Raw genomic sequence first — 12118 nt, forward strand, 5'->3', positions numbered from 1 at the left:
TGTCTGAATTACTTGACTCACAATTCAAGGAATTTGATAAAGCACAAATTAAATATTCTACATCAGAGGGACAGATTTACACCAGAAAGGTCATAACTCAAAGAAACTTTATTCACATTTTAAGGCACTGAAATACAAAATGTAACAAAACAGTCTTATTATTAATCTTTACTGTAGTTTTGACCTTCAGAGAATGTTAAAAAGATGCTTCTCATTACAACAGAATGTTTTATTACAGATGTTTGAACTTGTTCTCGTCTTCATTTTACATTAAGTCCTTCAAGTGTAACAAATCTCTAATTAATTCTTGGAAAATATACAAAACAATCTTTAGTCTTAATACAGTTATAAAAACAGTTTAATGACATTATAAAAAGTATGAATATAAAGTAGGAATCAGCTGATTTGGTCAAAAGTGTCGTCCACCAAACAGAACATTGACAGTATGCTTTATTGCACAAAACCCACAACCATCCTTTGATAATAATTAGTATTTAAATGCTGTTATTAAGATTCTCTCTCCACAACATGACAGACATTAATAACGCAACGGGTTTGGTTTCATCTGTGCAATTTCAAGTAGAATGTGTTCTTAAACAGAACCTTTAGAACCTTAAGAGCAGTTTCAGAATAAAAGAATCAGAGTTAGACGTGTGTGTGTGATGATGTGACAAACACATCAAGTTGTTTTCGAGCGGCTGCAGAGAAGAAGGTTCCTGAAGCTTCAGCTGTAAACATCAGGTTTCTGTTGTCACACCCTGAGAATGGAAGCTGCGTGAAATAGACCAGAATGCACTGCAGCTTAATGCCCCTACTGCCTCTGGGGAGTTAAAGGTAAAGGATCCTGGAAGTAGCGTTAAAGCTCAGGTTGGAATGAGAGAATCCATCAATCATCTATACGAGGTCGCTTCTTGTCCAGCTGACCCTCAAGTCTCCAGTTAGTCTGACCTCCAAGCTGCATGAGTTCAGCCTGTGGGAGGAAGCCGGAGAAAACCCCCACCAGGAGAACAAGGAACTGAACCTTCATGTGAGACGACCGTGTGAACCACTGCGCCACTGTGCCGCTCGATTACCTTAATCAAAAGGTAGTTATACTAAAAATAAACCCGGTCGGAAGAGGAAAGTTAAACGTTTACATTCCAGACGGGTGATGTTTAAAAAAAATACTTGTGCGTACAAAATAAATAAGTTGTGTGCACGTGTAACTATCGACAAGATAATTAACTTAAAGTTCATGTGCGCCTCTAATGAGCTCAGATGCAGAGAGAACTCAAGTTTTATTTTCATATAATGAAATTCTTGCTGCTCTTCCTCTTAATGAATAACTGGTTCTTTGTTAAAGTGAACAACCAGAACCACAGAAATGTATTTTCCATTTCTCAATGGAATGATGTAAACTACCTGCTGAGGGTATTTCTGCAGATAATCGTCAATATATCGCTGAAATATATTTTGAGGATACTTTTACGTACCAGTGGTGTTAAAGTAAAATCTGCTTTAGAAACTCAATGTACGTAAAATCTTTGGTCGCATATATTTGACTAAAGAATCTAGTTTTTTTAAGAAAAATCCATTAATCTGAGGTAAAAAAAACTAAATACGAAAAAGTTTCTCTCGCCATGAGTCCGTTAGCGGGTTCACGTCGCCAAAACATGGGCGGAGTCACTGGTCGCCTCACTGTGGGCGGGGTCACTGGTCGCCTCACTCTTGGCGTGTCCACTGGTCTCCACACAGTGGGCGGGGTCACTGGTTTCCACACAGTGGGCGGGGTCACTGGTCTCCACGCTGTGGGCGGGGTCACTGGTAACTACACTCTGGGCGGGGTCACTGGTCTCCACACAGTGGGCGGGGTCACTGGTTCGCCTGGTGCCGTACGTGGCTTCCATCTCCGCCTCCAGGCGTCTGTATCTCGTGTGGAAGAGGACGACGAAGCAGCAGCTGAACAAACTGCACAGTCCGGCCATCACCATCATCGGCACTGAGGGCGAGAGAGGAACCGGATTAACGTTAATGAAAGCTCCCGACTGTGAAGCCTCCTTCAAGTCGGGACAACGCCTCAGGAATTGATTTGTGTCGTGGTTGATGTCATGTACACAGGGACGAGGGTAGGGGGCGTGGCCTCGGTGAAAACGCCATCATGTGACCCACCTTTCCAGCTGAACACCGCGTCCCCGCAGGTCGACAGAGGAGAGTCGGCGATCCGCTTGGTCAGCGCCTGGAGGATCACGATGTAGAGAACAGACTGAACCTGTCTGGAAGAAGGAAGAAGGATCACAGGGACTCGGTCATCACGGTTTCACACACACGAGTCCAGCAACTGACCAGAGTTTAATGTAAATATTAAAACACAAGAACCCATAATAAATATCAGCAACTGTATAGCAGTTATAGCAAGTATTTCCTCTCCACTACTTTGAGGGACTGAAAAGGCCATTTTTCTTTTTACTTTTTCATTTACTGGCCTCAACAGCACATGATTTAAGTTCTATTAGATAAAACCACGTCATGCTGTATTGTGCGTGTGTGTGTGTGTGTGTGTGTGTGTGTGTGGTTTGCTCAGAAAGCAGAGTTGTACCCCGACACGAAGACGAGTCCGGCCGACGTGGCTTCACCGACCGGATACGAACACTCCACAGAGAGCTCCATGACTACCGGGTAGATGGAGAAACCGAAAAAGCCGAAGAGGGAACAGACGACGGCCACGGCCACTTTCTGCTCCCGCATCAGACACACCTGGGGGGGGCAGAACTCTGAGATGAACAGAATAACAACAGGACACGAAATAGCTCCCACATCTATAGAGATGCATAATAAATACTCAGTGTCTGTATTCAGTTTTTTTCTCCCTGTGCTCGAACTCAAATGTTCCCAACGTGTTTTTCAATCTGCCAGATTCCCTTAACTCAAGCTTCACTTCTTCTTTTATTCTTTTGTGCAACAAGTCTGTCAGAAGACCCATAGAATGCAAAGTGTAGTGTTGACAAAATGAAACGCTCCCCGCCCCCCTTTTTCGCGGGTGCATTATCTTTATGTCAGCTTTATGTAATCATAAAGCTGTGGAGGGCAGTGGAGCGTGAAGCACCGCCCGTACGGGACACTCCCAGATGTAAAGCTAATGCACCCACAATGAGGTTGGGAGAAAAATACTGCATATTAATAAAAACACTTAGAATGTCCTTATGGTACGATTTCAAAGGCATTTTTTTTTTTAGAAGTGATAACTACGTTTTCATTTTAGAGATGAACTAACGGTCAAAAGGCTGTTTAGTGACATTTTCTTCAAACTGGTCCCGAGTCGTGTTCTCACCACTGAGAAGACGATGCAGGCCAGAGCAGTGATGCTCATGTTGATCTTCGTGGCTTCGATGAACTTCTTGGTCTTGTCGACGTAGAGTCCCAGAGCGCCGGCGCCCACGATGCCGAACACGATGAAGAGGGCGCCGCACAGCCCGGCGAAGTCCTGCAGGGGATAAAGTGAAACACCAGATTGTTAATTAAGAAGGAATCAGACATGTCCGTGGAGATTGGGGGGGGGGGGGGGGGGGGGGGAGCTTACGTTGGTGTATCCCTGCACACACAGGATCTGCTCCAGCAGCGTGGAGAAGCAGGTGAACACGGCGATGCCCGAGCCGAAGCAGACCAGCAGGACGAGGTAGGGTCTGTTCTTCATCAGCTGCACAGGAAACAGAGGGAGCGTCAAACGTTTAATGGGAGGAAGTGGAGACGCGTCGTCCATCTTTATTTTAAAACTTTATGCTGGTGCAAAACTTAATATATCCACTGATCTTCATCTCAGAGCATTAACACTGGAACTATTCTGTTTTCAATCATTTTCATTTGATAGAAAAGTCTGAGGGATGATGCCTTAAGGTTTAGCCTTGAGTATTAAAAAGCATGAAATAAAGTACCTCACGTATTTGATGGTCTATTTGCTTCAGTTAACGCACAATATTTAATATTATATAGTTCTACTGTACATATGGCTAAAAACTTTAGACTTATTCCTCTTTGAGCAGAAATCCCTGAGTGGTGGAAATGACCCCCCCCCCCCCCCCCCACACACACACGTTTTAAATGTCAGCTGTGCAGGTCCACGAGCTGCCGAGGCCGAGACGCTGCAGCAGCAGAACTGGAACTAATACAAGCCCAGATACAGGCTGCATGTTTTTAATATCGATTATTTAAATGATATTGAAAAATAAATATTGTTTTTTTTCAGCTAAATGTTTGTATTAAGTCATGTTTGTTTAGTTTATTACGTATTAAAGTTTTCCCCTTGTCATGCTGAATCAATTCATTTAACAAAATAATCAAATAAACCAGTAAATCACCACATTTATGACTTTTGTTTGAAAATCTTTGCACCGATGAATCAATCAATAATTAACAGCTAAAATGTATTAATGAATTGTTAGTGTTACTGTCATTGTATGAAACTATTTCATGTTTTGGTTTCTTAATGATTTACATATTTAAATTGTTTTTGTTGATATAATGAGCTTGTTAACAAATGCTAACTTATTTAAATATATATTATACACACAGTATAAACATAGCTGCTACAGAGAAACACTATTATTCATTTGGACTCGTGTCTCTCGCCACCTGGAGAATCTCAGCGGTTAAATATTCGCTCTCTTTCAGTTTTGTTTTTAACCCCCGAGGGAACAAATCGTAGTTTTTAGACTCCAGATGTTAAACTTCCTTCACCAGCTGCTCTCTCACTGCGTCGCCCTGCTGTTCTCTGCTCTATCTAAAGTGTGACTTCACTGGAAAACAACTTGATCACTGATGTCATACATGAAAATTACCGGAAAATTGATTCCGCTCATTTTCTGCACGTTGCTTTTCACACATTAAAGAACTCAGCAGCAGATTTTCAGGGTCAGACGTGTTCACAGCAACATGTCAGAGCGGTGATGAGTCTGAAAGTTGCTTCTGGTGATAAATCACAATGAGCGTAATAAACAGGAACACCAGTGTGATGCTGCCGTCTGCCCCATGGCTCCAGCCTCTGTGTGCTCTCACCAGTTTGATGCCCTGCACAAAGGGTTCCGAGGCGGAGGACTCGGCACTGGCTGACGGTGGCGTGGGGGGGGTGCTGCTCCGTATCCCCACTGTTGCTAGGAAACAGATGAAGCAGGCCGGGGTTGCATAGACAAGCAACTGGAGGAGGGAAAGAGACACACACACACACACAACGAGAGACACACACACACACACACACACACACAACGTGATGATAAATCGATGTTAGCCTGTGAAATTAAAGGTGATTTATCATCATTAGCAGCGGAGGTGGTCAGAATCCAGCAGGTTCTCTGCTTTCTGCTCAGGTTTGGTCCCATGAGAGAAATATCTGCCCCTGGAGCTCCGGGACAAGATCATTATCTCTTCATACTCAGCCTGGAAAGCACAACACCTCCGATGTGAACCACTTTCACGGCGGCAGCAACAAGGTTGGACTCACCAGCTTTGGGATTTGAGCAGATGTCTGAGCCATCAGAGGAGAGATGATGTTAGCGAGGAGGATGCCCAGCGGATTGGCTGAGGAGGGAAAGAGAAGTGAGTCCGGGGCTTATTCTGCTCCTGTTGTAAAAGTTCACTCTTATTCCACTTGTGTGTTTCTTTGTGTGTTTGTTCTTTCCCTCACTTCGTTTCTATGCCAAAAAAATCTAAAATTACCTTTATTCATAAAAAACAAAACACTGACATACCCCTAACAAATATTACCAGATGATAAAGTTATCTTATCTTGCATGTGTATGAATAGCGGCGGCTGTGTGAACGCTGCAGTGATAACGTCACTCACACATGGTGGCGATCGTGTTGGCTGTGGCCCGCTGGTGGTCGGGGAACCAGAGGGCTGCCAGCTTGGTGGGGGTGAAGATGATGAGGGGCTGGGCGATGGCCCCGAGGGTCTGACCCACCATCATCAGGGGGAACACCACCTTCGGGGATATGTCGACCACATCCGAGGCGAGGAAGCGCAGCAGGGCTCCGAACATGTTCAGCCAGGCGCCCAGGATCAACTGCAAGGGGAACATGGCAGTGACACGTCAAAACCACAGACTGATCGCCCCCTGGTGCCCGGCTGCAGTATGGGTCATATCCCCCGGCCTTCTGCATGTTGGTGAATGGGACATGTACCAAACTAGAGAGTCAATAAACAGAAACAGCTGATTAGCTCAGGGTGCAGTTTGTACCGTGATCCGAAGCCCGAGCGTGTCCAGCATCCACGTGGTGCCGAAGCTGAGCGGGATGGCCACCACCATGAAGACCAGCGACAACCAGTTGACACCCTCCAGGGTGACTTTCAGGAAATGGGCAGACTGGTCTGCTACTGGTGCAAAGGTCAGCCATATCTGTGAAGGCACATTCAGAGTATTATTCCAAACAGTGGATTGAGAGAAAAAGTATTAGATACTGATTTATGAAAATAAAACTAACTATGGAATACTGATAAAGTCTTTTATTTCAGTCTGTGGAAAAACAGATCTGGATACAAAATGCAATGTAACTAACTATTTTTATCTTTTTACCATATTTCATTTTTACTCTTACATTTCTGTCCTAATATTCTGTGATCTTCAAATTGCTTTTAATCATTTGCCATCATGTTATCATTCATTTTAAGTAAAGCACTTTGTGAATGGGTTTTAAAAGGTTATGTATAAATAAGTCATGATTTAATCACTGACTCTGCTGAGCCCCCCCCCCACCCCTGCACATAATTTATAACTCTATATTACTGGCACTATTACCAATCTCTGCACCTTAAAACCGCACGTAACTCTTTAACTGTATATATTGTTGTTTTTTTTATATTGCTATATTGTTCGATATTGTGTTTTTTTAATTTGTTGTTTGTAAAGTGCACCAACCACACCAAGGCAATTTCCTGTATGTGCAAATATACATGGCAATAAAAATAATTCTGATTCTGATTCTGATATTCAAAAGGTATCAACTCAACTTTCTCTGTGATCAGTTCGGCTTCACCGTGAGTTTCTGTGACAGATTCCCTCAATCATCTCGTCGTGGTCATGTGACCTGGACATGTTGATTTAGAAAGAGGAAGTGCCGACACTTGCTCGGCTCATGTGAGGAACAGACTTCATCTCGCTGTACATGCAATGGCTGACTGGAACGAGGCCTTTCACTGGGTTAACAGACTGAACACGAGGGTATTCACACGCATTGAAGTGACTGGGCTACAGCCTGTTCGCTGGCTTTAGTCTGGTTTCGGTTATTGAGGGATGAGAAAAAAACCATTTCACGATATGTGCGTGACAAAGGGATCATACAGGCAGCGAGGTCAGACGGATCAAAGGACACAGTTTAAGTAGCAGCACATTCTTGGCTACGATGTAATTAAACCTGAAATCTGATTTAAATTAAACGGATTCTAAAATAAAAGAAATTGAGCTTCTAGTATAATGAGTTGATTTTTAAGAGCTTTCACCATTTGTTCAAAACTATGCACTCTGAGACTCTACAAACCTTTAATACCGAGCATGTTAACATGAGTTGTACAATAACTAGGTTAATGTGAATATGAATAGAACCGTAAATCTTTTGTCCAGAGCCCTGAACACGGGCCTCTGCAGTGTGGCCTGAGACTTTGAGGCACAGAGGGTAACAGAAGTATTTAATTCTACTGAAAATGTCTTAATAGATGTTTCTATGGGGGTTGGTTCTGTCTCTTTTATCGACTCCTCCCTCTCAGTGTGTGTGTGGCGCCGCGGCCTTTTCTACTTTTTCCAAACAAAGCAGCGCGGCGTCCCAGCAGCGTCTCCCACAGATGGGGAATTGACTGGTGGTGGGCGGCGCTGCGTGTGAGCGGTGTTCCTGCAGAGACTCGTGTAGAGGACGAGAGCGTAGGACGGACACTGTGGATGTAAGCGTGCCGTCCTCATCGACTTCTTCTTCCAGCCTGTTGTCAAAATGAAATCTCGCTTTGCTCCGGGAAACAATGAGAGGAATTTCTAAACTTCAACCTGAGCAGTGGAGATGGAAAGTTTGGATCTGGATCTGTTGTTTTGTGAATTAGCCGTTTTAATGACACGTGGGAATGTTCCACGTACAGACTGTTTATAAAAATGGACGTAGACGCCGGTTCCTGAGAGCGAAGGGAATGCAGAGGTTCCTGACACATGCATTCTCTCAAATGGTCTGCAGAGGGCGACTCCACTGGTTTTTAAGAAGTCGGTCTCTATAGAAGTTTATGAAAAAATGACTCTTCTTCTACTTCTAACTTGATTTATGACGTCAGTAAACATTTCCCAAAGGACTCTAAGATCTCAATCTGTAGTTCCAAGTCTTCTTCAATACACCATGATTTTCATTTTATAAAATGATGGTCCCATTAAGAGAGAAATAGACCATAAAGCACTGTATACATTGGGGAGTTGTATATATGTGTGATTGACAACGAGTGGCGTCCAATGGGCGTACAGTGTCCTCGAGCTCTCAGTCAGGCTCCACCCCTGCTCCTCCAAATATGGTTACATCTAGTTTCCAAAGAACCAAGATGATGACGGCACTGGACAAACACTCCAGGCCTCAAAGCAGCAGCTCACAAACCAGTGGGTGACGTCCCGGTGGGTTGATGCTTGGATCCACCAACACAAGTCCCCCCCCCCCCCCCCCCTCTCCAGCTTTATCTAGAGGAGCGCCGTCACCATATCACCACAGTCGATTGTGATTGATTAAAGAACAAGGCCGAGCGGGTTTCTTCTCCTCCTACTGCAGAAAGATAATGAGACCATTAGTGCTGACGGGGCGCTGCTCATGGGTCCGGCCATGTGAGACATGCAGAGTGGAACTAAGGTCGTTTTCTGTGGAGCTGCACAGTTTAGTGCGTTTCTGCCTCACACAGTCACATGATCTGCGAGGGCTCCACCAGTCGTACAGTAGAGGAACTCTAAGAAGAAGTAGCATGCAGGGCTCTGACTGAATGAATCTGACCTGTCACCCAAACTGGGATCCCAGAGGCAGCACCAGTACGACTCCCTGTGATGTGAACAATGAAGAAAACCTCGTTTTTAGGCCGAACTGAGCTGACGCGAGCTGGTCAGCTGACTCAGACGCACAATGCCAGTCCTGTCCCTCAGGAGGAGGAAAGACTCTGAGGCGTTTTTTAACATCTCCTCTCTTTCCTCCTCCCTCTGTTCTTCTAGAGACCGGTGCTGTTTGCAGAGGAGAGGAGTGTCTGTGAGGAAGGTCAGGTTGTCTGACACAATATTGTTTCACTACAATAGCACCTTGTGTCAAGTTTCCACTACTTGAGTTTCACGTTGTGTTGACACGACAAAGCTTCATGGGAACACAGACACCTAGAAACTGTTAAAAGTGGCACAGCAGGAAAAGTTACTTCAACCTTCAATAACTTTGAGGCCATGAAGAAAAATACACGGTGGTCTGCACCATGACTGACAACAAGAATCAAGTTATTCCTGTTATATGTCTTCTGACAGTTTTTCATTTAGGACACATTAGAGTTTGATTCATCACCATAATAGGAATCAACATTTTCATCCATGGAAGATTTTTAATTTTTAAATTCAATAAAACTTAAATTCTGCAGCTTTACTTTCTCTCTCCAGTGCCAGAGGTCCTCAGGTGAAAACCTGGGTGTAAACAAAGGAGGTAAACAATAAAAAGCATGGTTCTAAGAAATCCATTTAAAAGACTAACAATCTATAACCTGCCACGATAACACCCTGAACCCTCAGCGGGGGCATTAATGCCTCACATATTAATATCTGCTGCTAGCTGCTCATCCTGACCGACCCTCCAGCAGCTGAGCATCTTCAGTGAGTGGGGACACCGGCCCTGGGGAGACGACCCCTCCAACCGAGAGGACGAGTCCTGAGGGAGCTGCAAATAGGTGAGGGAGGGCCTCAGTTTGCATGAATGAGGCCGGCACGCTTTGCCTCCAGACCTGCTCTGCTTGACAATGACAACATCCCCCGGGCGAATAGATATCAAGTTCCAGCCAAACACAAGAGGGCAACACATGTCGTCTACCTGCTGAGCTCACAACCACATCTGCTGTGAGACGCCAGAGACAAAAGGTCAGAGAGCGACGGAGGAGCAATGAGCTGTCGGCTGAAGGACGACATCGAGAGTGAGCCCTTCCTCGAGTGGGGAATGTGACAACATCCTTGATCTCTGAGGATAAAGACATGACGGGTTCTTCAAGGGGATCTCTGGTATTTAACCTAGGCCCTATGTTTACAAGTGTGGACGTAGATCGGTTCAAGGGATTCCCTCCACCTGCAGCAGTGAAAAATACCTGAAACCCTCATTTAAGTGGAAATTTGATTTGTTTTATGAAGGACATTGACATTAAAATGCTTCTTGACACTTAGCATATGGACGTTTATTCATAATCTGATTGGGTGGTTATGATTTTGTTAATGAAATAAGTTTCACAGCTGAAGTTTTTTTTTTTTTTTTTATCACACCTGACCTATTATTTTAAATCTCATCTGCTTACTTATCTATTTATGAAATAGTTTGTCATTAAAAGTTCTTCAGGGCACTTATCATATGGACTTTAACTCATAATCTGATTGAGTGGTCCTGATTGGTTTGTTTGTTTGGCGCCTCTGGGCTTCCATACTAAAACACCTCCTACCAGAAGACACTTAACAGGAGTTTAATAAAAACATTGAATTATAAAAACACACATAAAACATTTAAAAACAATGATCTGGATTCATCCAATGTGTTTTTGTTTTTTTGTGTTTGACTCTGACACAGCTGATATAACCGATGTGCCCTGTGCTGTCACGTGACGCGCGACTCACCATGGCGTTGGAGCAGTTCAGCAGACACAGGATCAGCAGCACGAACCACCGCCTCTTGTACACTTTGAAGAACAGCAGCTTCTTCAGCTCCACGTTCGGCTCCCTGGGAACATCACAGGAGGAAGAGGAGGAAGAAGAGGAGGCTTCACCGCCATTCGTGCCAGCGCCATTCTCCTCCATTGGAAGAAGTTGTGTTGACCGGGCGGCGGCAGTTAGCTAACTCCGCTCTGCGGTGGACACGATCTCCCGGGAAATCCAGGTGAGTGTGTTGACTACACAGCGTGAACATCCGGTGTGTGCTGAGGGAGGGTCGAGGCACATGTTCGGTCGTGACCGGTCAGACGCGGAGGTGGAAGGTAGTGAGACCTCGTCTCGTTATTCAGGTACAGCGCCGGGGAGTTCACTGGAGCGAAGATCCTATAGTCACTGGATGAGCCACTCCGTCCGGAAAACAACCACCCGGAAGTGGGGAGAACATTCATGACTACAACGTGTGACAGTTTCATTAAGATGCATTTATTAAGATGCATTTATTAGTCCCAAACACATGCACAGACATGCAGGTAGGGAAATTTAACCTCTGCCTTTGACCCATCTGGTGCAGGACACACAGAGCAGTGAGCGACCATGCACGGCGCCCGGGGAGCAGATGTTGGGGGAGTAAGGTGCCTTGCTCAGGGGCACTAGACAGGGTAGGGAGAATCCTCTTGGATTTTTTTGGACAGATCAATCCAGGTTCGTCTTTTTGTTGTTTCTCCGTGGAGTCGAACCAGAGACCTTTTCTGCCCATAGTCCAAGTTTCAACTTCTCTATATTAAATTAGCAGACGTGTTCCAAGCTCTCTATGTTAAACTATCATTGTGATCTGTTCAAACTTGTTTAAATCATAAATAAGTTGGAACAGATCAGAAACACTAAGCTGAACATTTTGACTGTATACAAAGTTTATGTACGGTCTATATAGGTTTATACACTATATACTGTGTATAGTGTTAATATACAGCTTGTGGAGCAATTTGTTGACCTTCATAAACCAAAAGCTGCTCACTGTAATATACCTGTCTGGAGTGATTGAGAAATAAAGCTCAACAAAGAACAACACTTAAACTAAAAACTATATTGTTCCTATAAATATCATTTACTTGTTAAGGAAATATTGTTATTGATTAATGTTCTTTTATTCCTGTGTGCAGCTTTTATTTGGGGAATTAAAAAAAAAAAGTTAACCACCTAAAGTTCCCTCAGGATCATAATGACATTATTGAAGTTGTCATTAATCAACGTTTACCTTAAAGCCAGTG

At 44.2% G+C, this 12118-nt stretch overlaps 2 protein-coding genes across 2 annotated transcripts in view; one reads left to right on the forward strand and one right to left on the reverse strand.

Annotated features, from left to right (window-relative positions):
* Positions 1-390: 390 nt before the first annotated feature.
* slc49a3 (solute carrier family 49 member 3) lies at positions 391-11232 on the reverse strand. The gene is made up of 10 exons (XM_053428097.1): positions 10818-11232; positions 6207-6365; positions 5813-6032; positions 5471-5547; positions 5029-5166; positions 3557-3673; positions 3308-3460; positions 2576-2733; positions 2149-2252; positions 391-1978 (listed from the first exon to the last, which is right to left on the reverse strand). Exons 1-10 carry the CDS (start codon positions 10995-10997, stop codon positions 1638-1640), a joined length of 1647 nt encoding a protein of 548 aa, XP_053284072.1. The 5' UTR covers positions 10998-11232; the 3' UTR covers positions 391-1637.
* The window catches only part of LOC128445440 (polycomb group RING finger protein 3), a 41930-nt gene continuing 40606 nt past the window's right edge, over positions 10795-12118 (forward strand). Inside the window, exon 1 of the mRNA XM_053428100.1 lies at positions 10795-11076. The gene's annotated coding sequence lies outside the window, so the exon portion shown is untranslated. The remainder of the gene's footprint in view (positions 11077-12118) is intronic.

Source organism: Pleuronectes platessa, chromosome 8 (genome assembly GCF_947347685.1).
Source record: "Pleuronectes platessa chromosome 8, fPlePla1.1, whole genome shotgun sequence".
Lineage (NCBI taxonomy): Eukaryota > Metazoa > Chordata > Actinopteri > Pleuronectiformes > Pleuronectidae > Pleuronectes > Pleuronectes platessa.

Excerpts from the sequence above, each read along its gene's own strand:
- slc49a3 (XM_053428097.1), bottom strand. The coding sequence starts at position 10,997 with ATGGAGGAGAATGGCGCTGGCACGAATGGCGGTGAAGCCTCCTCTTCT. Across the intron at positions 2,253-2,575 it reads GGACTCGTCTTCGTGTCGGG|ACAGGTTCAGTCTGTTCTCT; the intron begins GTACAACTCTGC and ends TCCTTCTTCCAG. Across the intron at positions 1,979-2,148 it reads CGCGGTGTTCAGCTGGAAAG|TGCCGATGATGGTGATGGCC; the intron begins GTGGGTCACATG and ends TCTCGCCCTCAG.